At 40.3% G+C, this 27416-nt stretch overlaps 1 protein-coding gene across 1 annotated transcript in view; it reads right to left on the bottom strand.

The window, feature by feature from the left end:
* The window catches only part of DCC (DCC netrin 1 receptor), an 824140-nt gene that overhangs the window by 295616 nt on the left and 501108 nt on the right, over nt 1-27416 (bottom strand). Inside the window, exon 11 of the mRNA XM_075533227.1 lies at nt 26300-26349. Within this exon, the coding sequence (XP_075389342.1) occupies nt 26300-26349 (50 nt within the window). The remainder of the gene's footprint in view (nt 1-26299; nt 26350-27416) is intronic.

A 27416-nucleotide genomic window follows, 5' to 3' on the forward strand; every position in this document is an offset into this window, starting at 1 on the left:
TGGCTGGTGTGTTGCTGGGATGCTGGTATTTCAAAGGCCAATGGGATCATCCAAATGAACACGTTTCAACCGAAGTTCCAGACAGACAACAGACTACAAAGAAAGAATAAGCACCCACTTTGGAGGAATTCGTCACTGGAAACCTTACAGACAGCACAGACACTAAAGACCTAATGAGCAGATGCAGCTTATGGCCAGAGATAATGTGAGACAATGAGCCCCTCAGGTCAGAGGACTCTGAAAATGACTGAGGGAGAGCTGGCCTCTCAAAGTGGGGTGAGCATTGTGACTTCGATGGCATAAAGCCTGTGTGAATGAGCCTTTGGGACCTTCATTTCCTGATGAAGCATGGCTCAGAATGTGAAGAAATAGCTGCAAACATCAATTAGTATGTGTAACTTGCAATGTACAAATCATGAATCCAGGGAAATTGGAAGTTGTAAAAAATAAAATGGAACGCATAAAGATCGGTATTCTGGCATTAGCAAGCTGAAAAAGGCTGGTATTGGCGATGGCCTCATATGCATGTGAAAGTTTGACATTGAATAAGGAAGCCTAAAGAAGAATCAATGCCTTTGAGTTGCAATGCTTGTGAAGAAGGCTGAAAGTATCCTGGGCTGCCAACAAAACAACCCATTTGTGGTGGAAGAAGTACAGCCAGAATGCTCCTCAGAGGCAAGATGGTAGACTTTAGATATTTGCCCATATTTTAGACATATTGTCAGAGGAGTCCAGTCCTTAGCAATGGAAACCCTGATGGGGAAAGTAGAGATAAAAGCCGTGGAAGAGAGGAAGGCTCCCGACAAGATGGATGGACCCAGTGCCTGCACCAATGGGCTCAAACATAAGAACAATTGTGAGACTGGTGCTGGACTGGGCGGTGTTTCGTATTGTTGGACATGAGGTTGTTATTAGTGGGATCCAAGTAGATGACCCCTAATAACTAGAACAAAATATGGTGCATGCCTTCTATAATTATGAGAAGAATCGGTAATGTTATATACACACGACTGAATTCCTGGCATGGGATTTCTCACATGAAAGGCTAGTATACTCCTTCATGGGGTACTTTAGAAACCAACAGCTTTAAAGGACTAAAACAGCTTTGTTTTTCTAGATCTTTTCTGTAATTGATTTAAAAGTCAAGACTAATTATATGCTGATATCTCCCACCCCACCCTACCCCCTATTTTTCTTTTTTTGAATAGTAGCAAGATGACAAAAATCTAGTTAATTAATGAATTTCTTTATGTTGACTGATAATGTAGTCTTGCAACTACTTAGTGTTTTATTCTGTGATCTCAACTTTTCAGCCTTTGGAACCAAGATTTCATCTGTATTTGGTTTTTTAATATTCAGACATGATTCTGAAAAGGAAAAGGAAAAAGATTTTTTCCCACCACTCACTTATCAATAAAGTATCTTTCGATACCATCTCCACGAAGGTGTCATACTATGATTCAAACTACTCTCCAGACTAGCTCTGTGTGCAGCATGACCACTGACTAGGAATCATAGGCAGACCTGTCTTTAGCAAAGCAAGCGGGCTCTCATGACCACTATAGATGCTGGTTGTTGTCGAGGTAATGCTGATTCATAGCCATTCTCTATCAAAAGGGAGAGGTATCCCATATGGTTTCCAAAGCTGTAACCTCTACAGAAGCAAACTGCTAGACCTTTCTCCCACAAACCCACTGGGTAGGTTTAAGCTGTCAAACACTTTTTATTATGGTGAGCTATAGAGCTTGTCATCATCTACCCCCCCCCTCAGGGTGCATACTCCTGGTTGGCAATCATAATCAAGGATGTAAGCCTCACCATTTGAATCTTTTGAGCAAAAAAGCCTTCTCTGACCCCCCCCCACTAACAGAAATGATAATTTAAAAAAAGCCTCACAGAGTTTGTTGTGAGAATTGAATGAAAAATCAGAGAAACATGTAAATCACTCTTCAGAATCTCTGGCATATAATTGGGCTGTGTTAGTCTGGGTTCACTAGAGAGGCAAAGTCATTGATGCTCACTTGTTTATATAGAGAGACACGCGGATCCTAGGCCAGCAGGTCAGGTTTGTGACTGCAGAGGCAAAAGAATCCAAAGTTGGCGGGTCAGATGGCAGGCCTCTGAGGACTCCCCCACTTGGTAGGCAACAGTAGTATTTTCAATCGCCTCATATGCATGTGGAAATGGGACATTGGTAAGGCAGGCAGAAGAAGAATCAATGCATTGGAATTATGGTGCTGGTGAAATGTATTGAAAGTACCCTAGACTGTCAAAAGGAATAACAAATGTGTCTCAAAAGTACAGCCAGAATGATCCTGAGCATTCTGAGCAGAGAGGCAAAGATGGTGAGACTTCGTGCCACTTGCTTTGGACAGGTTGTCAGGAGAGACTAGTTCCTGAAGAAGAAAATCATGCATTCTAAAATAGAGGAGTAATATCAAAGAGGAAGGCCCTCTGCAAGATGTTTTAACTAAGTGGCTGCAACAATAGACTCAAACATAACAATTGCAAGAATGTCACAGCATTGGGCTGTGCTCATGCTACTGTACTTAGGATTGATATGGGGCAGAACCTTCTGGATGGCACCTAACAATGACAACATAGCAGATGACTGCCCCAGTGACAATAGACCAGGTGCAGGATCCAGACCCAGCAAAAATCAACCAGAAATCCCCCGTGTGTCCACCCACAGTGGGGGCACGCCATACCCCCAAGGGAGCATCCATGCAGTTAATTGCATCACAACTGTCAGTGAGTATGGGACTCACAAATCTGATTACTTTACATTAGGTCACATTGTGGGAACTTACTAGGTTTTAATGGTTAAACCACTGATAATTCTTGCCCAGTCAAGCTTGATATCAAACCTTAACCATCACAGACACTTTCCTAAATTATTAACCATGATCTGGCTTTATATCAGTCACCGATATAGACTCATATTAGGCAGGACATTATTTTATGAGATTTGTACTTTTTAATTATTAAGGAAAATATAATGGTCTAGATTTTAATGGGCATACAGATCAGTTTACAATTAAGTTTATACATAGGATTTTCCAAAAGTTTGTGGGAAAATGGAATTCAATAATAATGGCATTTTCCCAAGAAATTTTTGAAGCACACTTTTACATTATTTGTGACCAATTATGCTCAAAAACAAAGTTCTGCATCAGAACATGAGAAATTAGTGTATAAGTCCACTTATTTGTTCAAGAATAGCTTCCAATTGGAAATTGCTGACATACACAACAGGGATTGATTTTATCAAACATTCAGCTAGGTGAAAGGGGTCAGGTAATCTTGCATACAAGTGGGAAACAAAAAATCCAGATGTTTTGTTCCTACTCTGATCGCTCAAGTTCTGAGGTAAATCCATAGAGACTTTAATACACTTTTCATCAGGACTTCTAAAACAGAATAAAAAAATAGTAATTAGTGCCTGGAAAACAAGTATCTACAAAAATGAATAATGCCTTCTTTTTTTCCAGGCATCTTTTCCACTTGGAAACTCTGTTCCAAAAGAAGAACAAAAAGAAGAAGAAGAAGAAGTAGAAGAAAGAATGAAAGAAGAAAAAGCCCAGGTACCACACATCATTCTAAGAGGTTTAAATTTTCATTAAAGTGAGACAGCAGCCAAGCTTCTGAGGAAATAATGTGAATCTGTGCCCACATCCAGCAGGGATAATGATTCTTTTAATTATAAGTTTCTGGGCCAAATTCAAAAAGACATGATGGGCAGGCATTAGGTACCTAAATAATAAATAGTAATTGCATTTCTCTTCTTGCATGTCAAAAGGAAAAGCACCTGAGAGCCTCTGCTTGATATTCCTTCCACAATGCACCCTCTGCAGCACGAAGTCACTTGAAATAATGTCATTTGATGGTGCGCATCCAATAACTTTAAATAACTTCATTAACATTGGAATGAAAAGAATGGAAATTGGCTATCTAGAGGGCAACCTTCCTCATACTCACGAGGTTTGTCAGACAAAAATTATGGCTCTCCCTGTGTTACATGTATTTGTCTAGTATTAAGTAATAAATTGAATATTTTTACAAGGAAAAAGAGAGGCAGGGAAGAACAAACCATAAAATTATCAAAAGCTTCCATCTTCCATCAATCATTTGGAAACACACTATAATTCTTTTCAGTCTTAGCTATTAAAAGGTCTCCCAGCTCAGTGGTAGTCTGTGGGTGTGCGCCCGTGTCTTCCGAGTCCAGAGGACAGGATCAGCACTGTATCAGGTCGAAACTGGAGAGCAGGTTTCAGTTGTGCCAGTAATCGCTGAGGGCTTTGGACAGACCTGTTGACCGATGATGGACAAGGTGAAGATGCAAATGCTGCTCACCCAAATGGCGGCAGTTTGAACCCAGCAGCTGCTCGGGGGAGAAAGATGGGGCAATTGGCATCCATAGTCACAGCCATGGGAGTCCTGAGGGCGGTTCTACTGCCTCACAGGCTAACATTTGTCAGAATCGATTGGAATGCATCCTATTTGTTTGTGTGTTATGTTGGCTTGCCTATCTGCTTTGTGAAGAATACAATCTTTGAAAACCATGTTATAATAGTTTTTTGCTTGTTTTTTAAATGTCAACATGGCACTTATGAAGATATGAGTGGAGCCTGGCCTGTCAATCAGGCCACAGCTTGATGATCATCTCCTCTTGAGGATTCTGGAACTTCCTCTCTTTCTCTCTGGAAGTAGACCACGCGCGTTCTCTCGGCTTCACTTCCTGCTGTTGAGACACTCAGAGAGATGGAGGAGCCACATGGAGACCACGCCAGCGTGTAGATGCTTCCACTGCCACTGGATCCACAAGGCTTTTCACCCATGGACCTGTGATCTTCCTGCATTCGACATGGTTGCAAGTGACAAGTGAGTCTTAAGAGGACTTGATGGACCAGTATCAGACATATGGGCCAATATCAGACTTATGGACTTGACCAGGACTGGAATGGGATGTTTTCCCAATATACAATTGCTTTTTGATATAAAGCTCTCTTTTACACACATATAAGTGTCGCTGGCTTCATTTCTCTTGTCAACCTACACTAACATACGTGTGCACAGCAGTTCTGCTCTATAACACATAAGGTAGCCAGGAATTGGAATTGACTGGGCAGCGATCATCTGCTTTTGGTATATTTTATAGAGCCTTTAACATGAAGAGCATGTATTATTTTCTGATGTACCTTCAAATTTGTTATTCTAATTCACTTCTTAAAAAATCAGCCTTTTGCCAAACAGAGTAACTGTAAGATACATGACTTATTTGGCCAGGATTGTGCGACTTTTATGGTCAGGAAACACACAAAAAGAAATGATCATCTAGCTTGTTTATTATTTTTTTGTTTCTTGCTTTTGGGTTGATCCATTAACCATTTCACTTAGAATGGATTTTCTTTGTTTTTTACCAACCACAAATAATAAACACTGGTCCACGTATGAATATTTGGTGCCTAAGATTTTTCCAGAGAGTTTAAGTCACGCATATTTCAGAACAAAACCCACCAAGTCCAACAGGGGAACCACTTTTCTCTTCATTATCCCCTTTGGGATGGTTTATCTTGGAATTTGAACTAAAACCTCAACTGACCTTTTGTATATCGGCAACACATATATAGATGTTTTTCCCCTGTAAACTAAGATTACATACATATCTCGTGGAAGCACTAAAGAATTATAGGAAAAAACTAATATTGATTCTAGAAGAGAAATACAGAAAGGGTGCAAAAAGGCTTATGGGAACATTCCCTTACCGTTTAATTCAACTTTCCCACGAACTTTTGAAGCCCTCCCCTTACAGATCTTGAGCTCAGTAAAGAAACCCCCCTCCTCAAACAAGTTATGAATTAGAATTCTCCATAAACTGCGACAAAGGATTGCTGGTTTTTGTCTTTGAATGTAGAGAGGATGTACTGCAGTGTTGGAGTATTGCTTTAAAGTCCATGTCAAGATAAGAATCTTAGGAGTTCTAATGTACACTTACACACTGCTTTCATTGGCTATTTCTTATGACAGATACTGTTTTCTGCACTTTACGGTCATTTACAATGTTACCCAAGATCCAAGAGCATATTCAGAAGTATATTTCCCAAGAAAATTATTTTAGCAAAAGTGTTGATGTAGGGTGAACCAAATCTGATGTGACAGCATGATAGTGATTTCTCTCTGGCTAAAGGGCATCATTTTTCATTACTGCCAGTTCCTTATAAGACCCGATTGTCAAAGAATAAGTATATTTTCTGATTGGCAACATCTGACTTCTATGTGCTTCCCTCTGTCAACTTGCATTCCATAGTAAAGCTCTGACATCCATGTCTTTCTCGGCATGGAGAGGAAAATCAATTCCAAATCAAACCAAGAATCTAAAAATACTTTCAGAAAAGAAACATTTTACTGAAGAATATAATTGGCAGGTCCACATAGTCACAAAATTGTCCAAGGAAAAGTAGATTCCAACTACATGAAGCCACACATGCAGTTGTTTCTAAAATCAAGGTATTTAGTACCAAGTATAACATAGAAGTGGTTAATTGAAGCTTACACCTCTCATTTAGTGGGCTAACTAGACTCTCCATAAACAAAGTTTAAAATTGCTTTCCAAGATTTAAGTGCAGAAAGCAAATATATAATTCAAAGTAAGAATAAAGGACAATCTCATCTATTCAGCTGATAGTATTGTAAGTTAGATGACTTAGTTTATTGAACTAAATTTCAGCTTATTTAATGATCAGACTTCCTAAGAGATTTTAGGCTCTCAGTGTTGCATAACAGGTGCTGGTTAATTATTTTACTCATACAAAGGGTCAAGGCTCTTAGTTTCAGGACTGAAATTAAGAACCTCATCTTTCATTTCATTCCTCCTCATTTTTATCATAATTCTTTGAGTAAAACAATAATGAGGTGATACACTTAAAACATGCATTGCCCTGAGTTTTAATAAAGTCAGCTTCATTGTACCTGCAATTTAAATTTTAATAATGTCTGTATTTAACAATAAACTCATAATTCCTTAAAAAATTTACCATTTTCTCCTATGCCAGGACAGGCTGGCTTCAGCATACCACTGTCGTTGTCTCAAGAAGACCAGTCACTACCTTTCCTTTTGCATATTATATCAGGATTACATATAATATTTTGTGTTCTAAAATAGGTATTATTATATTAGCAAAGTGAAAAAGCCATTGGTCTAGTTACACTTTATTATAGTAAGATCTATAGGTAATTTTTATCTAAACCACTTGGGCTGCTATTGGAAAGCACCAATTTTCAGGATAGGAGGTCAATTCATTCAGAATGACAGAATTATATGTGCGTGGTTAAGGCACATGCATGTGCATGCATAGGCACATGTGTGTGTGCATATACGCGTGGGATGGCATTCTACTTTCTAAATAAGTACATGCCCTATGGAATATTTCTTCTCTCTCAAATTTGAGACCATTAAGACTGGGCTCTCAACTATTCCTTTCTCCAAGCTAGAGCTGGGATTCCATCAGTGGCTTCGTCATTCCGTCATTCTGAGCTTCAGCAACTAGGCTCTCATCTTCACCTACAACTGAGGCTCAGCCTCACAGACCTGGTGCCTTACAAAATCTCCTCGAAGATAAGATAGTCATAAAATGCCCCTGCTATCTCTAAGCAATCAGAATGCATTTGCTATCTGTATCATAAATGCAGAATTTGATCTCTCTTATAAGAGAACTAAAAAAACCACACATAGAAAAAGTTAAAAAAAAAAAAAAAGTACTGCCATTGTTGAATCAGCTTTCCTCCTCGTGACCTATACAAGGTTCCCAAGACTGTAAATCATGATGGAAGGTGACTGTCTCATCTTGCTACCGAGCAGTAAGAAGCTGGTGGGCCTGAGCCTCTGACCTCGTTCTTAGCAGTCCATCACTCTCTCGACAGTGCCACCGGTGCTTCTTCATCAGAAAGTCTCTGTCCTACATGCTATCACTGTCAGAGTTTCTTATCAGGGACAGCTGCTCTTGGAGGTGCTGAGGCTTGGTGATTACCAAGTCCTTGGGAGGCCTCAGATTGGACTGGTGGAGCTGACACAGTTACCTTAGTGCCTGCCACTTAGTATATACAAAGCAGCTTAAAAGTCCTTGGGAAAATGGAATTAAGAGATAGGGACTTGTTCCGCAAACAATACTCAATGATTTTTTAGTATTAAACAAACAAGTGCAGCATGGGTCTGAACCTAAGTCTTAACTAAGATTTAACCTCAGACCACAACACAATTAATCTTTAAACTCTGCATCGCCTTCTTCTCTAAGAAAACTTCCATTTTAAAAGAGCATTTGGGTTTTCGTTAACTGACAATACTTCCCTTAATTACGTGATATTTGATTCCATCAAAGGACTCTCTACATTGGCATCTCTGTGAAATGCAATTATGCTTTCCTTTCTTTGAAATACAACAAAAACCAGATACCACAAACATAAACTTGGTAATACTGAAATATAGATATCCCTGAAGAAAATGTAAACTTGGTAATATTGAAATATAGATATCTCTGAAGAAATATATGTTGATATCACAACAATAGACGCAGACATACATATTCTCTGCAATGTTTAGATCTATCTATGTATAAAAGATGCAAACCTACAGTGAACTTCATGTTTCAAAACTAGACTTCACATTTTATTTCAAGACAGTGTGAAGTATATCTTCATAGGTAGGTCCCTTATGTGTGTGTCTCTTCAGCTTTATCCATGTAAAAATAAAGCAGACACCTCTCTAGTTAACAATTACTGCCTCTCAGCTAAAACACACAGTGGACTGTCAAACAGACTTTTCTGAAAGATGAGAAATGTTTAGATAGGGGGAACTGGAGATACTAAAAAAGAAAGAAGTGAGTATGTTATTGTTTACTTGGGGACAAAGTTAGAGAAGACACAATAAGCTCCCCTTTTGCATTAGAATTTATATGGGTGATGGGATCTTAATATTTGAAAGCTCTCAATTTGCTCCATACCATTTTAAGTCTACCATTAAACATTTCCAGTGTATTTGGAAAATAAATTTATATTCAATATTCATGATATTTTCTATAAAATGTTCTGAAAACACAAAGATCCTGCAATTGAGACTTTCATTTCATATGTGGAAGAACAAGGTGATAAATGAAATAAATGAATTTCTATATTGAGTGTTATTGAGATTATATATTTAGACTGCATGATGCCAGTGGGTGTTTTAATCAGACTAAACTAAGGTGACTTCTGAGGGAGGATATATCAGAATTAATTTGGTTGTTAGAATAGCTCTACCAGAATATCCATAGATACAGAAAAAGCATTTGACAACATCCAACACCCATTCCTAATCAAGACACTCATGAAGATAGGACTGGAAGGTAAGTTCCTCAAGCTTATACAAGGTATCTATGAAAGACCAATGGCCAACATCATAGTCAATGGAGAAAAACAAAAAAAATCCCACTGAAAAAGGGTACAAGACAAGGATGCCCCCTGTCCCCATTTCTATTCGATATCATTTTGGAGGTTCTGGCTAACAACATAAGACAGCAGAAGGACATCAAAGGGATCCAAATGGAAGAGGAGGAAGTGAAAGTATCACTATTTTCAGATGACATGATCCTGTACATTGAAAACCCCAAAAGCTCCACAACTGGGGTACTTACAGCGATAGAGGAATATGGAAGAGTAGCAGGATACATCAATAAACAGAAGTTGGTAGGTTTTCTATATACATTGGACAGGACCATGGAAGAGGGGATTAAGAAGGAAGTGCCCTTCACAGTAGCTAAGAACAAACTGAAATACCTAGGAATATATTCAACAAAAAATACTAAAGACCTATCTATACAAGGAAAACTATAAACCCTACTACAGGAAACCAAAAGCCACTCCACAAATGGAAGAACCTTCCCTGCTCATGGAGTGGAAGGCTTAACATAGTAAAGATGACAATCCTAGCTAAAGCACTTTACAAGTTCAATGCTATACCAATTCAAATACCATCAACCTTCTTCAAAGAATTGGAAAAACTGACCACCAATTTCATATGGAGAGGGAAGAAACCCAGAATCAGCAGAGAACTTCTCAAGAAGAAGAACACAGTTGGTGGACTCGCCTCACCCAATTTTAATGCCCATTACACAGCTACAGTGGTCAAAACAGTGCAGTACTGGCACAGCGACAGGCACTCAGACCAGTGGAACAGAATAGAAAGCCCAAGAGTACAACCATCAGCATACAAACAACTGGTCTTCAACAAGGGTCCCCAAACCATCAAGTGAGAAGCAGATGTCCTTTTTAACAAGGGGTGCTGGAAGCCATGGATATCCACATGTAGAATGATGAAACAAGATGTTTACCTCACCCCATTCTCAAGAATAAACTCAAGGTGGATCACAGACCTAGAAGTAAAATCCCCAACCATCAGAACCATCAAGGAGGGAATTGGAACTAACCTCAGAGCACTGACCCAGGGAGCTCATAGGATCACTGCAATAGGGAAGGGGACACACACAGGTGAACTGGAAATCAACAAATTGGATTTAATAAGAATAAAGCACCTGTGCACCTCGAAAGACTTCACTAAGAGAGTGACAAGACAACCCACAGACTGGGAGAAGATTTTTAGTAATGACACATTGGACAAAGGGCTCATTACTAAAATCTACAACACCATCATGATCTACATAAAGAGGAAAACAGTTAATCCCCTAAGGAAGTGGGCAAAAGAACTGAAAAGAACTTTCACTAGGGAGGAGACCCATATGGCCAATAAGCATATGAGAAAATGTTCCAGGTCATTAGCCATAAGAAAAATACAAATCAAAACAACCATGAGATACCATCTAATACCCCTGAGGCTAGCCCAAATCAGCAAATCAGAGAGCAGCAAGTGTTGGAGGGGCTGTGGTGAAGTAGGAACTCTCCTCCACTGCTGGTGGTCGTGTAGATTTGTACAGCCACTGTGGAGATTAATCTGGCAATACTTAAAGAAAATGGAAATTGATCTACCTTATGACCCAGCCATCCCTCTACTGGGCATATACCCGGTGGAAGCAGCAAATTAAACACAAACAGTCACCTGCACTCCAATGTTTATTGTGGCAAAATTCCCAATTCCAAAGATTTGGAAACAGCCTAAGCTTCCATTGATAGATGAATGGATTAGTAAACTCTGGCACATACACACAATGGAGTACTATGCAGCACTGAAAAGCACGGATGATCACATGAAACATGTCATTTTGTGGGAAGAGCTGGGATGAATCATGTTAAGCAAGGTAAGCCAAACTCAAAAGGACAGGTATAACATGACTCCACTGAGGTAAGTACAACCAGCATTCCAGAAATAGAAGAATAAACACCAATCTCACAATAAATGGGTGGAAACATAGGTAATTGGAGGGAGGGCAGGCCATACCTAGGGAGGTACACGAGAGTCCAACATAAAGAAGGGGAAGCAGGGTAGGTAGAGGGAGAAGCAGGGTGAGGAGAAACCGAGTGGATGGCACGGGGGGAACAGGGCACTAACCCACCCAGGGGGAGAGTATTGGTTGTTTCCCCACAGAACTGGAACATGCATACGGACCCCACCATGACATGCCAAACCCGGAGGGAAATGTAACGTGTGCAGAAGTCCACAAAGAGACTGGACCATACACAGGCCCCAACCAGAATTAGCTCGACCCCCACCATTGAAAGGAGTACCACAGAAACTGAAAATAGATCGGCTGGTGTGGGAAAGGAACTGACCTACCACACACCACCCAGAAGGAAGCGGAAGCAAAGGAAGGAGGAAGAACGGAGCAAAACACACCTGGGCCCACCAAGCTCAGAAGATGATAGCCTGGCTTGAAGTGCCCATTGTACAGAGAGGACCATATAGCCAGCCCCAGAGCGAGATGCGACATCCTGCACTGACCCATGGCCCTACATGAGACAGCACCGGAGACACAGTGGGGTGTGTGTGACTGAGCTGACCTTACCACACTGTAGCAAAACACTGGGGGTGTGCAATGGAGGGGCGGGGTAAGCAGAGCAAGGAGGTCCTAAGGAAGTATAAAGGATGGACTTTGGGGCCAGGACATGGCACCCCATCAGACTCACCCGGAAAACATGCCTAAAAGTCAACAAACAGACCTTGAACTACTAACAGGCTTTTTTGTTTTTGCTGTCTTTTTGTTTTTTTCTCATCTTTAAAATTTTGTCAGTGGTTTTTTTGTTTGTTAGCTTGTCAGTGTTGCTGCTATCGATGCCATGTTCTTATGTGCCACTTTGATGCTGTCAAAGCCATCCGCATTTTTATGCACATATTACTAGATAAGATAGACTGGAAAAACAATGTGATAAGAAAATAACCAAAGGGACCAATGGTTCCGGAGGGACATGAGAGGGTGGGAGGTAGGGCAAGGGAGGAGGTGTAGGTCAACCCAGGGACAAGAGAACAAAGAGTGGTTCAGAACCAGTGGAGGGAGGGAATGGTAGGACTGGTAGGGAGTGACCAAGGGCAAGGTAACCGAGAGGAATTACTGAAACCAGACTGAAGGCTGAACATGGTAGTGGGACAGGAGGAAAACCTAAGGAAATAGAGGAAAGGAGTGGGAGGCAAAGGACATACATACAAGCCTAAATGCAGACATATACATATGTAAATATATTTATGATTATGAGGAAATAGACCTATGTGCATATATTTATAGATTCAGTAGTAGGGTAGCAGGTGGACAATGGACCTTCTTGTGTGCATTCCCTCAATATAAGAGCACCTTGCTCAACTAAACGGTCATTCCATGATATCCACTTTCCCGACATGATCGCTGAAGACAGATGTGTACATAAGCAAACGTGATGAAGAAAGCTGATGGTGCCAGGCTATCAAAAGTTATAGCATCTGGGGTCTTAAAGGCTTGAAGGCAAACAAGCGGCCATCTAGCTCAGAAGCAACAAAGCCCACAGAGAAGAAGGACACAAGCCTAAGTGAACATAAGGTGTTGAAAGGATCTGGTAGCAGACACCACAGAACAAAAACCATCATTGTGTGATCACCTTTCCCACATAAATGGTTAAGATGAATGTGTGCACAAGTAAGTGTGGTGAAGAAGGTTGATGGTGCCCGGCTATCGAGTGATATATCGTCTGGGGCCTTAAAGGCTTGAAACTAAACAAGCGGCCATGTAGCCCAGAAGCAACAAAGCCCACATGGAAGTAGCACACCAACATGTGTGATCATGAAGGGCTGAGGGGACCAGATTTCAAGCACCAAAGGCAGGGGAAAAAAATCATATCATCGTGAATGAGGGGAGTGCAAGATGGGGACCCAGTGCCCATATGTAGACAACTGGACATCCCTTGAAGAGGGGTAGTGGGGAGGAGATGAGTCACTCAGGGTTCAGCGTAGCAATAATGAAACTCACAACCTTCCTCTAGTTCTTAAACTTTTCCTTCCCCACAACTATCATGATCCCAATTCTGCCTTGCAAACCTGGTTAGATCAGAAGATGCACAAGCCGTACAGCTGGGATCTGGAAACATAGGGAATATAGGACAGATGAACCCCTCAGGACCAACTGTGAGAGTAGCGATACTGGGAGGGAAGGGGGCGGCATAGAAAGGGGGAACCGATATCGGGGATCTACATATAACCTCCTCTCTGGGGTCTGGGCAACAGGAAAGTGCATGAAGGGAGATGCTGGGCAGTGTAAGATAAGATAAAATAATAATTTATAAATTATTAAGGGTTCATGAGGGAGGGGGGAGTGGAGATGGAAGGGGAGGGGAAAAGGAAAATGAGGAGTTGATTCCAGGAACCCAAGCGGAAGGCAGATTTTGAGAATGATGAGGGCAACGAATGTATAAGGGTGCTTTACACAACTGATGTATGTATGGATTGTGGTAAGAGTTGTATGAGCCCCAATCAAATGATTTTAAAAAAATGATGGTGGCAGAAATTGTACAATTATACTTGATCTAATTGAATTAGGGATTATTATATCTATTAGAGGCCCCAATAAAATGATAAAAAAGAATCATTTTATCAGAACATATTCATATTTAGATAATTGCATTATTACCTGGCAACTTTTGTTTGACATTTCTTAGTTAATTTATGTTCCTTTGGTTAACCTTTGGGTGTGTCAGCTATCCTTTGATTATATCATATCTATCCAATGTTCCGGTTTTCATTTTCTCTGAAGGTGACATTTATTTCCTCATGATTCCAGAAAAGTCCTAGTAAATAATCAGAGGTTCTATTTTATTTGCCAAGAAATCTTGGGAGCTGAAGTTAAGCTGGTCCCTGTGGCTTCATTATTTCCCCTTCCCATGTTCAACAACAAATGCATTCAATCACTTGGGATTGAGGAATGACCAGAATTCTATCTGGAAGTGGTCTAAGCTTTTACGATGTGTAACATACAGTTTATTGAAAGATGTACTTTGCTCCCATGCAAACCGCAGACCTGATTTGGTTTTGGTTCATCAGAAAAAGCACAAGAGCCATAGGATCCAAACCTTCCTCCTGCGTTCACTCCAAGAACAACTGAGAGCCCAGGGAAGTACATTGTTCTGAATGCTCTCCTTGTTCCGTTCCTCTCTGCATTTTAGAAACCCAGGGGAATCTGTACCTTCCAAGCTCAGTTCTGGTTATGCTGATGGAGGATCCCTCTGCTTGATCATCTTCCACTTGAAAGTAAGGTTTACTTTATATAATGACTTGTATCTACTCTCTTCCAATAAGAGTGCTGTGTAGGAGGCAGTGTAGCGGAATAACCCACAGACCTGCCCTGGAGCTGCATGCGACTGGTGTCCCTCTCCCCTGGGCATACTGCATAATTTCTCCAGAGCTCAGGTTTCTTTTGGCTGGAATGGAAGTCACTATTTAATCTACTAGAGTGTCTTGGCAATTGCATTGTAGAATCTTGCCTTCCAGGCTGAGATTGGAGTCCACTTTAGGCCTATTTACCTCTTATGTATGCCTTACCCATCTGTTATTCGAGGCTTTTATGGTGTTATGATGTTGAATAAGCTTCAGCAGAGCTTCCAGACTAAGACAGACTAGGAAGAAATACCTGGAAGTTTGCTACCAAAAGTCAGCCAGTGAAAACCCTCTGGATCACAACCATCCCATCCACAACCAATGCTTCAATGGGACATTGTCGCAAGCAGTATTTCCCTCCACTGTACAAAGGTCAGGAGATGGCTCCAGAGACAGTAACAACAACATTCATTCCACTGATCTGAATAGTGAATAATGCACAATTTCACCCCTCCACTGTGTTCCTCATCTCTTTTTATGTCTTTTAGATGCTGTGAATCATCTTTCTAGTCAGTCCCTTGCAAACACTGTTCACTCACATGAACCTTTCTGTGCTTGCAGTGCTACACAAGAAAAACCCACGTGCCTGCCCTGTTGGGACAAGAGAATGAGCAAAGACTGGGAGAAAAGGCAAACTCCACTGGGTGCGCCGTGGCACTTTTCAGTTATGACTATAAATCTCCATGATCAGTGCAAGTTGATCAACAGACAGGATTATCTGCTGGTCTCTTTTCTGCTAGCTGGCTTAATGATTTCCTAACTTTCTCTCTTAAAATGTAAAACATTCCTTCCTTCAAGTCTTCACTCTCTGGGGATGACACTTCCTACTATGATACTAGTACTTCTCATCTGAGCAGACCCACTGCCTGCAGCCACACTTACTCTCTGGCTCTTTGTGGTTCATCCTGGGATGGAACTGTTGGTACAACTTGAGTTATGAATGAGTCCTAGATGATGCACTTCACTTTGGGGATTTTCCCTTCTCTCTGCAGCATCATTTAAATTTCCCTCTCAACAGAATGAACTCTAAACATTCCAAAATGTTACCCAGAAAGGGAACAAAAAAGAAGACAAAGAAATAATTAGAACAAATCTTTTCCTAACACCCACCACTTCCTAAAGCAATGATCTATATTTCTAATCTGTTTTCAAGAAAAACCTCCCCTGCAGTCACTCGCCACATTACACCCCTCCCCTCTCCCTCTCCATTTTCATGCGCTTTCTCCCCAGGGGTCACGTTGCTGTCATTCATTTACTGTATGGTATCGCTCATCAACATAAGGCATATTTAATGGACTCCACCTTCTGGAAGCATGCAAGCCTCGATTGTTTCCCCCTCTCTCTCTTGCTCCTTCTCATCTGCCGGATCTCTCGATGTGCAGTGCCCCCCGGGAGAGGCAATTGTTTCCTGACTCTCTGCTCTCCCCGTGTGTCAACTATATTCCAGTGGCTCCGAAATGTATTTCTTCGGGCATGGCTTGTCTCAGACCTTTAGTCTCATATATCACATCGTCTACATGTTTGGCATCTCTAATTGTATAGTTAATAGTTATCTCAAATTCAACATGTCAAAAAATAATTATTTCCTCTAAACTAATTTTCCTTCCACTCATCGTCATGGAATTAAACAGCTCCAGCAAAGATTCCATCTTTGTAAGCCCAAACACACAGCCTCGACTCTCACTATCTGCCACCGAGTCTCCATCTGGTTGTGGCAAACATCCTGTAGGCCCTACTTTCAAGAAACATCCTGGATAATTTTTTTCTACCACCTTTTTATCTTCAATAAAGACTCCTGGCTTCAACCCTTCATCAGTGCCGGTCATTTCGCACAGCAGGAAATATGATCTTTTAATACAGCAAATAAGGACATTATATGTCCATACCCTCTGCATACTATACAGAATGCAATCTCCATTTTTTGTGTGGCCTACAAAGCCCCCAAGGATCGGTTAGAAGGCAGCAATGTGTGAACCGATAAGGTTCACACTCATCCACAGGTAACACCCCCCCTTTGCCGTGGTTTGCACTGGTTGTGAGTTCTACTTAGAAAGTATTACCCTGGGTGTACACGAAGCTAGCCTTTTCCCAGACACGCTTCTCCATTCAAGTGCCCTCTATTTAGAGGCTTCTTTTCAGGTTTTGTTGTTTAAATGAGGGCCTCAAAGTTTGTCTCTCAGACATTACGGTGCTTAGTTTTCTTAAGAGAACAAATAGTGTTTGAGAGTGCCGGCCAGCTCTGAGAAAGGACAATTGATTACATTCCCTGCAGCTTTCCCCACAAGAAGAACCATTCAAAGTGGATATTCCAGACGTAAGTTTGCTAAGTTACGCTAGGGTTATGGGGTGTTATGAGGGATGAGTGGATGGAAGACTACTTTAGGAGTTCAGCACATGGGCAGGCACAAAACACCTACAGAAAACAGCTGTTGTCATTCAGTAACTAGGATTGGCTGCCTGTTAAACATGTGTGGAACATCTTGAATAAAAAAGTAATCCTCTAACGTGTGAAATCATTCAGGCTGAGTACTTATATTTACAGCTCTTTTCTAGCATTACCCCAAATCAAACCTGCTGATTCTTGCTCAGAGTGACCTTATGGGACAGAGCAGAATTGTGCCAGACAAGGCAGCCTTTATGGAGTCTGATGGTTATATCTTTCTCCCATGAGGTGCATGTGGGGTTTGAACTGCCAACTTCTCACTTGCAGTCAAGTAACACCTCCACCAGAACTCCTTGTCACATGTCAACAACCCCATTACTCCCAAACTCACTGCTACCTAGTGGCCACCCTATAGGACAGGGTACAACTGCCCCTATGGGTGATTTCTGTGTCTATAACTCCCAATGAAAGCACCTCCTCCCCTTCCCCATCCTCCCAACACCTCCCCCGACTCCACTCCCATCTTAGCAGCCCAATACCTAACCACTGTGTCACTGGGGTTCTCAATATAACCAATATTGAAAAGAAAACTAACGGGTAAAAAGGGTTCATATGGGAAATGTCTTAAAATCTATAACATCAACTCATATGGTTAGCAACCACTTTTATGTACTGGTATGCCTGATCCTATTCATGTCTTCTAACTCATCAACCATTCTAACTATAAGAGCAACTTCCAGGAATTAAATTAAAATTGGACCTTATCACTAGACCTAGGTTCATTTAATTTAAGCCCATTATTAAACCTCTCACTTTTCAAAAATGTATGACTGGAGAGAAATCTCATTAAACTCCACGGACTGGCTGATGTGAGTTTTGCTTTTACAGCCAACCAGAAATGGAGCCTTAGACATGTGTGTGATGAAATGTAAATTACAAGGTGATATTGAAGGGAGACCAGAACTCAATGGAGAATGCTATTCTATCACATAATTTAATCTCTTTGTCAAATTCCTTAGCTCAGGTAGACTAAATGACAACAGCTATGTAGACTATTTACAAGTTAGAAACCAATTCCTTTAAAACTATTCAACGAAAGCTTAACTGTACATACTCTGGTTTGTAATAACATAGAAAAGTACACTATATACTACATGACTGTTTGACTAACTGATCTTTGATACTGTACTTAACTGTCACGATTTACATATAAATTTGATGTAAAGGCAGAGTCAGGCATGAAATGTGTTCGTATCTGGGAGCTGCCTTTAACGACCATGGAACGCGGAGACTGCAAAACACGCAACAGCAAAAATAAATAAATTATGATGCACTTGAAATATTAACGATGAGACATTCTAGAAAATGCTTTTATGTGTCTTATTTGCATTATAAAACATTCATACCTCCATGGAAATTTAATCAGGTCTCTAACATATTCAAGTTCTGTAAGAGATGATGTTCTCAACTCTCCGACATTATGCACATAGGCATAGAAACATGATTCTAACTTTGTACATAATGATTCACTTCTGACCTTTCATTATTATTTTCTTCTCTCTTAATCCAATTTGTAGTATTTATTTTATATGGATTTAGATTCGAATCGAAAAAAAAAGTTTTGATGGGAGAAAGAGGATACAATCTTCCCAAACAAAGTTCATTGATATAGAGGTGGACGCCAACTATAGAGACCCAATAGGGCAGGATGGAACTGCCCCTGCGTGTTTCCTAGGCTGTAACTCTTTAAGGGAGTAAGGAAAGCCCTGTCTTTCTCCTGTGGAGGGGCCGATGGTTTCAAACTGCTGACCTTGCAATTAGCAACCTGAGTGCATTTTCTGTGGCACATGTAACCCATGAAACATTGCCAAAGGTTTGGAGATTGTCTTTTGTCTGAAAGTGTTCTGTAGAGAAAATAATTTGGGAAAAATTGGAATGAAATAAATATTTTTCATGGGATTTATTACTACCAAATGAGCTGTTCTCACAATTTTTTAAATGACAGCAACCTCCTTCCTGGAGAAACACCATGTACTGAATATTATTTGGTACGGCAGTTGGGAAGAATTACTCTAAGAAAATGAATGACCATGGAAGTACTAAGTGGGAATGGAGCAGACTGTGGAGGGAGTGACAGAACGGGATCCCAGAGGGAAGGGGAAACAATAGGCTAGATGGTTGCTAGGTGTTGAGTTGGGGGAAGCAGAAGACAGTCCGCCCACAAGAAGGAGAAGAGAAATCAAAGGAGGGGAGGAAGGTAAACTAGAGCCGGTATTAATAAGTTCTTTCAACTGCTGAATACAAAACTGTTGATCTGAAATGCAAAACTTTCATCTGATTCACAATAAAAACACTGTCAAAGGCATACATCATAAAAAGAAAAAGACAATGTGGAATCTCTGGAGTGTTCTCTTAGTTAAGTGGTTTACACACACTATGTTCAAATAGACATGCTACCTACCATATGACCCCAAACATGGCAATCCACTGTGGTGGCAGTGGTGTGTTTGTTTGTTCACTATTCTAATTAACTTTCCCATTCCTGGTCTACCTTCAACCATGGGTTGTGCTTACACTTGGGAAAAAGCAAGTTCACAGGTACTGGATTGGGATTTCCAGTAAGGAGCTAAGGCTCACCATGTAATAAGACATGAGAGTGATCATCATGATCAAAATTAGGTTTCCAGATTTACTCCTATGGAATCCCACAACCATGTAAAATTCTAGATCTAAGTAAACATGACACACAACTGTCTTCATTGGTAGATCCTTTTAAGATATCATAAAGGTAAGGCTTTGGAATAGAGCACATATTCATAATGGGAACAAAAGTGCTTCTTCCTGTCTTCCTGGCCAATTCACACATCTGCCTAAATTCTTGACCAATCTGATTCATTAAATGAGTGTATGTATGTATGTGTATATATATGTATATATATATATATATCTCACATACATTATATATCTTCATTTTCAACAAAGATGGAGTGAAAAACACAATTCTCACTTGTCAAAAATGAGTTAGGACTGCAGATGGGGTCTCCCATATATAAGCCAAACAGTTTTATTTTTGAAGGAGGCTCACTAATTATGATATGCTATGTGACTCTAGTGCAGCAAAAGCAATCATATTTAGATTAATTGCATATATATATATATATATTCTGGAGAAAACCCAGTAATACTAGACTGTACAACTGTTGAGGCCAAAGACTTCATTCTTCATAATGAACCCCAAAACCACTGTAATCCAGTCAATGCAGACTAAATAGCGGGCTTTCTCACATGCAGGGTTTCTGAGGCTGAACACCTTCAAAGGAGCAGAGCATCTCATTGTTCTGCCAAGGAGTGACTGGTGGGGTTGAACTGCTGGAGTTGTCACTAGCAGTCAATGCATGCCTGACAGAGCCAGCACGGCTCCTTTCCCTATTATTATGTACCCCTCCCCCTCCCCACAGTACCCTCCTCAGCAATGTTTCAATCACTGTCCCCTGACCATCAGATGCACTCAAAGAACAGATAGTATTGAATTAACTAAGAGATCAAGGAATAAAATAAACACACAAGACCTACATCTAGTTGAATCCAAATGATGCATAAATGGACCAGGTACTCTGTTGAAGCAGAAATGTTTGCTTGGCATGATTGTGTACAAATATCAGTGAGAAGTTTGTGAGTGTAAGCACTATTATGCTGGGGCCATGGGGTAAAACAGAAATGCTGGTTTCTAGTTCAGCTTTACATGTAATCAAGTAAGTGAGTGTTTCGCTAAATTAAATCCATTTCAGAAACTACATTTCTGAGAGGAAGGGTCAGAGTTCTGACTCCTCAAATGCTAGTGGCCAAGAGGCATTTCAGGAAAGATTCAGAATGATTCAGAGAGAAAGAAAAAAAATGGGGTCGCCATCTACAACCCATAGGAGAGGAGGGTCAGCATGGACAGGAATTAAGATGAGCCCATAGAAATGAAGGCTGTGCGCTTAAGTTCCCTTTGCACACTACAGAGAGCTCCTGTTTCTGAGAGCGCAGAGAGGATCTGCAGACCAATAGCATAGCTCATGTTGGTGCCTCACTTTTATTGCTTCAGATCCCCCCTCTCCCGCCTTTTCTCCTTCTTCACATTTTTGCTCATGCTGCCTAACAAGTAGGTGTTCCCATTGGGAATCATATGCAAATGATTCACGCTGCTTCTTCTGCTTCCACCCAATGATATGACGTAGCTTTCCTCTGTATGGTCAAAAGACCACAGAAAACATCTGGACCCAAAGTGATCAGTGGGTTTTTTGTTTTTTTGAGTTGGAAATGGCTGTTTCAATTCTCCCTTTGGACAGTTAGTGGGTAAAGGGAATTGTAGGATGGCTGAACTCATTTTCGAGTTATTAAAGCATGACCAATTAGAAACTCAGGGGAATATGATACTTTAGAATGCACGAAGAGGCAACCACTCTCCTCCTGCAATGAAGGAGGCACAGACATGATTGGGCCAATGCCTAATGTGTACCAGCTCTTAGAGATTCCACAAAATGACAACCACATAGAAGCCTTGGGATAAGCTTTCACCAAGAAGAGACAAGCAGTTACATCAGGAGGGTGGCAAGGGGGAGGGCACTATTCTATTTTAAAAAAACGTAATCTGCATAATAATCCAAGCCCTGTGATCTTATTGAATCTTATTCTTCTCAAATATCTCACTCTTAACCAGCATCCCATAACAATCAACTGCATATCTGAACTGGGGAACTAAAGCCAGTCTACTTCAGTCACTTGACGACTGTCATGTTCTCTGATCCTGTAAAGAGAAAATGCTTGGAAGAGGTGTAATTGGGAATGCAGTCTGAGATGTTTGGAGAGGCAGAAGTTTTACAGATGATCTCTCTAACCCTCTCATTTTTTATCAGTGAGGAGATACTGCTAACTTAGATAGATGTCTAGATTAAGAGTGAAGGCTAGGTTTTGTGCTTTGTTTTGGTGAAATAGACACAAGAAGGCATATACCATCGACAATGAGCAGTCTGTTAAAAATGGTTACAAACTTTACATTATAGACCATGGACAATGAGCAGTTTGTTCACAATGGTTACATACTTTACATTATACCACCATTCTCATGACTGCTGGCCATTTCCCTTTGCCATCATTAATCTCCACTCTCTGTTCCTTATAGAAGGAGCTGTGTTGGCAGGAAACTCTATGAAGATGGATGGCTTCAGAAACCATAGTAAAATCCTTCCCTGTGAGGCTGGGCCAACCCTAGAGTACTGGGTTTGAGTTTTGCTCTGTAACGTCCTCATCCGTACTTCAGAGTTAGTCTTTTGATCTCACATATTTAATTCTTTAAAAGGAAGGTAATGCTCAAGGCTGGAGACTTTTAGTTTTGTCTCCTATGTCTTTCTATTAAGCTGAGAGCTCTGTCAGTGAAGGTCTGGGACCTCCTAGTATACTTGATAAGCATACTTGCACATGGTGAATGTGTAAGTGACACGGGTATAGTGACTTTCAGAGATCTCAAAGAACTACAAGAGGACTCCCCAAACCAGAAAGCACCAGCACACTTTCGATGTGCTTGTCCCCAGAACTTTGGGGATGGAGCATAAGGAGCTAGACCAGTGCCAATAGAAGCTATTTGCATTCTAGGGGCTTCTGCATTATAAACTAGCCAAGGAATTAAATTGTGATATTGATTTGTTCAAGTAACAATTGAATTCCAAAGGAAATTCACTAAAAAAAAAAAATTCTTATCAAGAGTTTCCCTGGCAGGAGGAAGGTAAAAGGAAATAGAGGAAAGGCCTAGGAAGTAAAGCAATGGATAGAGTTAGAAACATAGGTGAGCACTTATGTAACTATATTAATTCATAAAATGTGGGCCTTGCCTTATGTGCATATATTATTATGGCAATACATTGAAGACGTGGATGTTCTTTGGGTCTCTGCTCAAGCTCTCCCTTAACACAAGAACACTTTGTTCTAATACCTGGCATTCTGTGATGCTTACTCTCCTGACAAGATCGCTGAAAACAAAATGGGTGCATATGCATACGTGGTAAAGAAAGCTGGTTGTGCCCGGCTATCAAAAGATACAGCATCTGGAGTCTTAAACGCTTGAAGCTAAACAAGCAGGCATCTAGCAGAGAAGCAACAAGTGCACATGGAAGGAGCACACTAGTCTGTGCGATAATGAGGTGTTGGCAGGGATAGGTAACAGGCACCAGAAGACCCGAAACAAACAAACCAACAAACAAAACACATTGTCGAGAACAAGGAGGGTCCATTCAGAGGCCAAAAACTGTATGCAGACAATAGGGTATCCCCTTACAGAAGGGTTACAATGAAGGGATGAGCCAACCAGGGCACAGCATAACAACTGATGAAACACACAATACCCCTCTCTTGGAGACTTGCTCACCTCCCACTATCATGATCTCAGTTTTACCTTTCATTTCTGGCTAGACCTGAGCATGTATATTGGTACAGATGAGAGCTCACGACACATGGGATCCAGATCAGATAAACCCCTCAGGAACAGAAATGGGAGTAACCATTACAGGAGGGTAGGAAGAAGGTAGGGGGAGGAGGGGAGGAAGGGGGAAATTGATCACATTGATTGATGCATAATCCTTCACAGAGATTAAAACAGAAAGGTGTGTAATGGGAGACAGCAGTTGGAGTAAGATATGAAAATAATAATAACTTATAATTTATCAAAGGGTCATGAGGGTGGGAGGGGGACAAAGGGGTCAACCAGAGAAAGTAAATGTTTATAAAATGATGCTAACATATGTACAAATATGCTTGATACAATTGATATGTGGAATGTCATAAGAGCTGTAAGAACTCCTAATAAAATTATTTAAAAATAAAGAATTTTCCTAATGAAACAGTCACATTTTAAAGTCCACACTGCAAACCCTTATTTTTCTTTCCTTATGAAAATTTCTTACAAAGAAATTTTAGTACAAGAAATAGCCACCTCATTATGAACTATTATTTCCTGAAATCTATTTTCTATAGGTCAAGTCATTTTCTCTGAAACAAACTGTGCTCACAGTTCACTGAAGTGAGAATTCTCTGTCCTGAAATGGCAATTTATTAAAGATACTCAACTACAATGCTCCTTTTTACATGCATTCTGTGTCTTCAAGTGGTAACAATTAAGGGTAACTATTGATATATTTGAGAAACTTTCATCAATTCGAAATCAAATAAGAATAACAAATAGAACCCCCTTTTCCCTTTCTCTGCATCAACACATGGGGAACGTAAAAGTACATTGCTGATCATCCAGGACCTTGGCTCTTGGTAAAAATTCAAGAATAATAATTAGCAATTCCTTAAAACCTTGGAAAAGGGCAAGAGAGGTGGAAGAGAGTGGTGAGTGAGGGTTTCCCTTTTCTGCCATGAGAAACAGAGCAAGTTCAATAGTGCAGCAGTGGACTGTTCCAGAGCGGAAGGAAAAGCTGTCTATTTTGTTTCAGGACAAATTTCATATTAAAGAAGTGTATAAACTGTGATATAGCTGTTTACGTCCTCATACACACATATATGTGAGTCAGTTTTAAAAAATCAATTTTGGATCCAGGCATTCTCTTTTCAGTAAAATAGTAAATTGTATTCACATGCAATCGAATCCAGTGTCATTCCATAATGCCTTATTCACAATTCCTTTTCAGGGATGTGAAAACACATACAATTCTTTATGTGACAGTTTCTATCTTCTGTGTAATAAAAATGAGCCATATAAATGACAGAAAGTACAATCTGGTTTCCAAGTTTCATTCATTAGCAACATACATTAAATGTGAAAGTACATTTGGCTCTGCCTTGGGAATCTCTTAATCTGAGTGGCACATCTATAGAACATTTAATGGGATTGGAAATTTAAAAAAATCAGTCCTGTTAGGGTGATATTTATATCTGTTTATCTTTTCTTTTATTCATTTCTCCTCTCTAAGCTCACTTATCTTTCACCCTTCTACTTTTGAATTTGTTTCGCTAATTTCTATGCAATATAGTGCCAAGAAGTATAAGAAGATAACAACTTCAGGAGCTAGATAACTAACTGTGAGAATCTGTTCTGCAGACACAAAGCTGATGAAGTCCCAAACTATGACTCCATTGTAGACGTTCACATCTGGGAGGAATTGTACAGGGAGTAAGGCAACAACTTCTGACATCAAGAGAGGCTTGTTGCAGATATTACCTCTTGCTTCTGCTATGTCAATGACGTGTACCTTAACACACTATCTGGACATGATAGCTGAGGGTTGGTTAGGTTGAATACATTCTAAGCCTGCGCATGATTATTAAATAGGAAATTAGGATTAAAATCCAAGATATGACATTCTCTAAAACCCATGTAGTTGCCCTGACGTCACACCAATCTTAGAAGTCATGTAGGCCAATCGCCTTACTTAGGAAGTAAGTAAACTGAGGCTAAGAAATAGCAAAATGATTTCTCAAATTGCACATGTTATGAAATGAGAGTCAAGGTCAGATCACTTATTCTCTGTTCTACCCTATGACATGGCTTTGATTTACTATCAACTCTAGAATGAAATAAATAGATGCTTCTAAACTTTGATCCTAGGAATGTTACACTAACTTTTCAATTCAGGATATCATGATTCACCAGGCAACACTGCTTCATAAAAATAACCTTATTCAGCTTCAAGAATATCCCTCAATGTAGACATTCCTAAGGGAAAACAGAAATGATGATGAAATGTTCAGTTCTAAATATACTTATAGGAAACAAAGTTTTCCTTGAGCCCACTTCTTTCAATGTTTATTTATTTCCACATTACCTTGCCCTCTCTCCGACTTGGCTGTAGTTATGTACTGATAAATGTAGGTTAAAAAGTCTATTTTTTTCAAGGTAAGAATAACCTTCAGTCTTTATAACATTTATGAAAAATCAGTGAACCTGAAACAAGCCAATCCATCATTTAATTGATTCAAATCTTATGGAAGCAGCTCAGGGGATTTTCACACTTACTATTGCTCTGAAATGGTTCTTCCCTTTGAGGTGGGGCATTCTGTACCCAACCAGGTGGATGCACTGTGCCTGAGTCAGTAATGAAGTAGGGAACTTTTGGCCAACTTACCCTTGAATTAACCACTTCCAGGGAGATGTTCTGTGGTGGCGCACTTGGCACTGGAAGGAATAAAACAATTAGGGGTGGTTACTGCCAAAGTCACAGAAGAGAAACACCAATCCTCTCTTACAAAGAAGCAAATGTGTCTTTTCTCAGCATTTGTAATTTAATAATCATCATGCAGGTCAATCCAGGTGATGCTTCAAGATATGTTTAAAGAGGTGAAAAATAATTACATCCATTTATTTTTTTCTCACTTTGATAGGCTTAAGATACTGTGCATTTCAGGACCTGCATGATTTTATGAGCAATAGATCATTTAATGGTCACCCAAGTTTCTTAATCCCGTCAATGCAATCTTGATCACTCTTAAGAAGGCAAAAGGGAAAAAAATCAGCTCTGAAACCTATCCCAAATTTTAACTGCATGCACCCAACCCTTTGTTGCACAGATGAAAGTGGATTATAAAGTAGTGGTTGGTGAGTCAATTCTGTTAACAAAAAAGTGAGGTTTTGTTCTCTTTCTTAATATGTTATTTAGGTTTCCCATATCTTATCTGCATTTTGGTGGTTCTACTTCTTCATGGTAGAAGTGAGTACATACTTGACCATTTGAAATCTTCCTGATGAGCCTGTAATCTTTAAAAATCCCAGTGTTCTCTCATGTGCATTCTAGATGCTTGGGATGAATCCCACACCACATCCAGCTTCCTGCTTTACAGTGGAGATGAACTCCAGACACACTGCCTGGACTCCTGGCCTACTTGCACTCACTCCATTGGGTAGAACTGCCCTGGGTTTAACAAGATGATAACTCTTTAAAACAGTAGAAAGCCCAGTCTTTCTCCCACAAATCCGCAGGTGGTTTTGAACTCCTGATTTTGTGGTTTGACTTAACTACTATGCTACCAGGGCTCCTACCTATAATGGAAATAGGAGTCAAATAAGTCACTGCCATTGAGTAAATTATGGGTCCTAGACCCCCTATAGAACTGCTCTGTGACTTCCAAGGCTATGCATCTCCATGGGAACGGAAAATCTCATATATTCTCTGAGAGGTGGCTGGTGGGTTTGTACTCTGACTTTGAGATTAGCATCCCAGTACATAACCTACCACATCGCTAGAG

The sequence above is a fragment of the Tenrec ecaudatus genome, chromosome 15 (assembly GCF_050624435.1).
Source record: "Tenrec ecaudatus isolate mTenEca1 chromosome 15, mTenEca1.hap1, whole genome shotgun sequence".
Classification (NCBI taxonomy): Eukaryota; Metazoa; Chordata; class Mammalia; order Afrosoricida; family Tenrecidae; genus Tenrec; species Tenrec ecaudatus.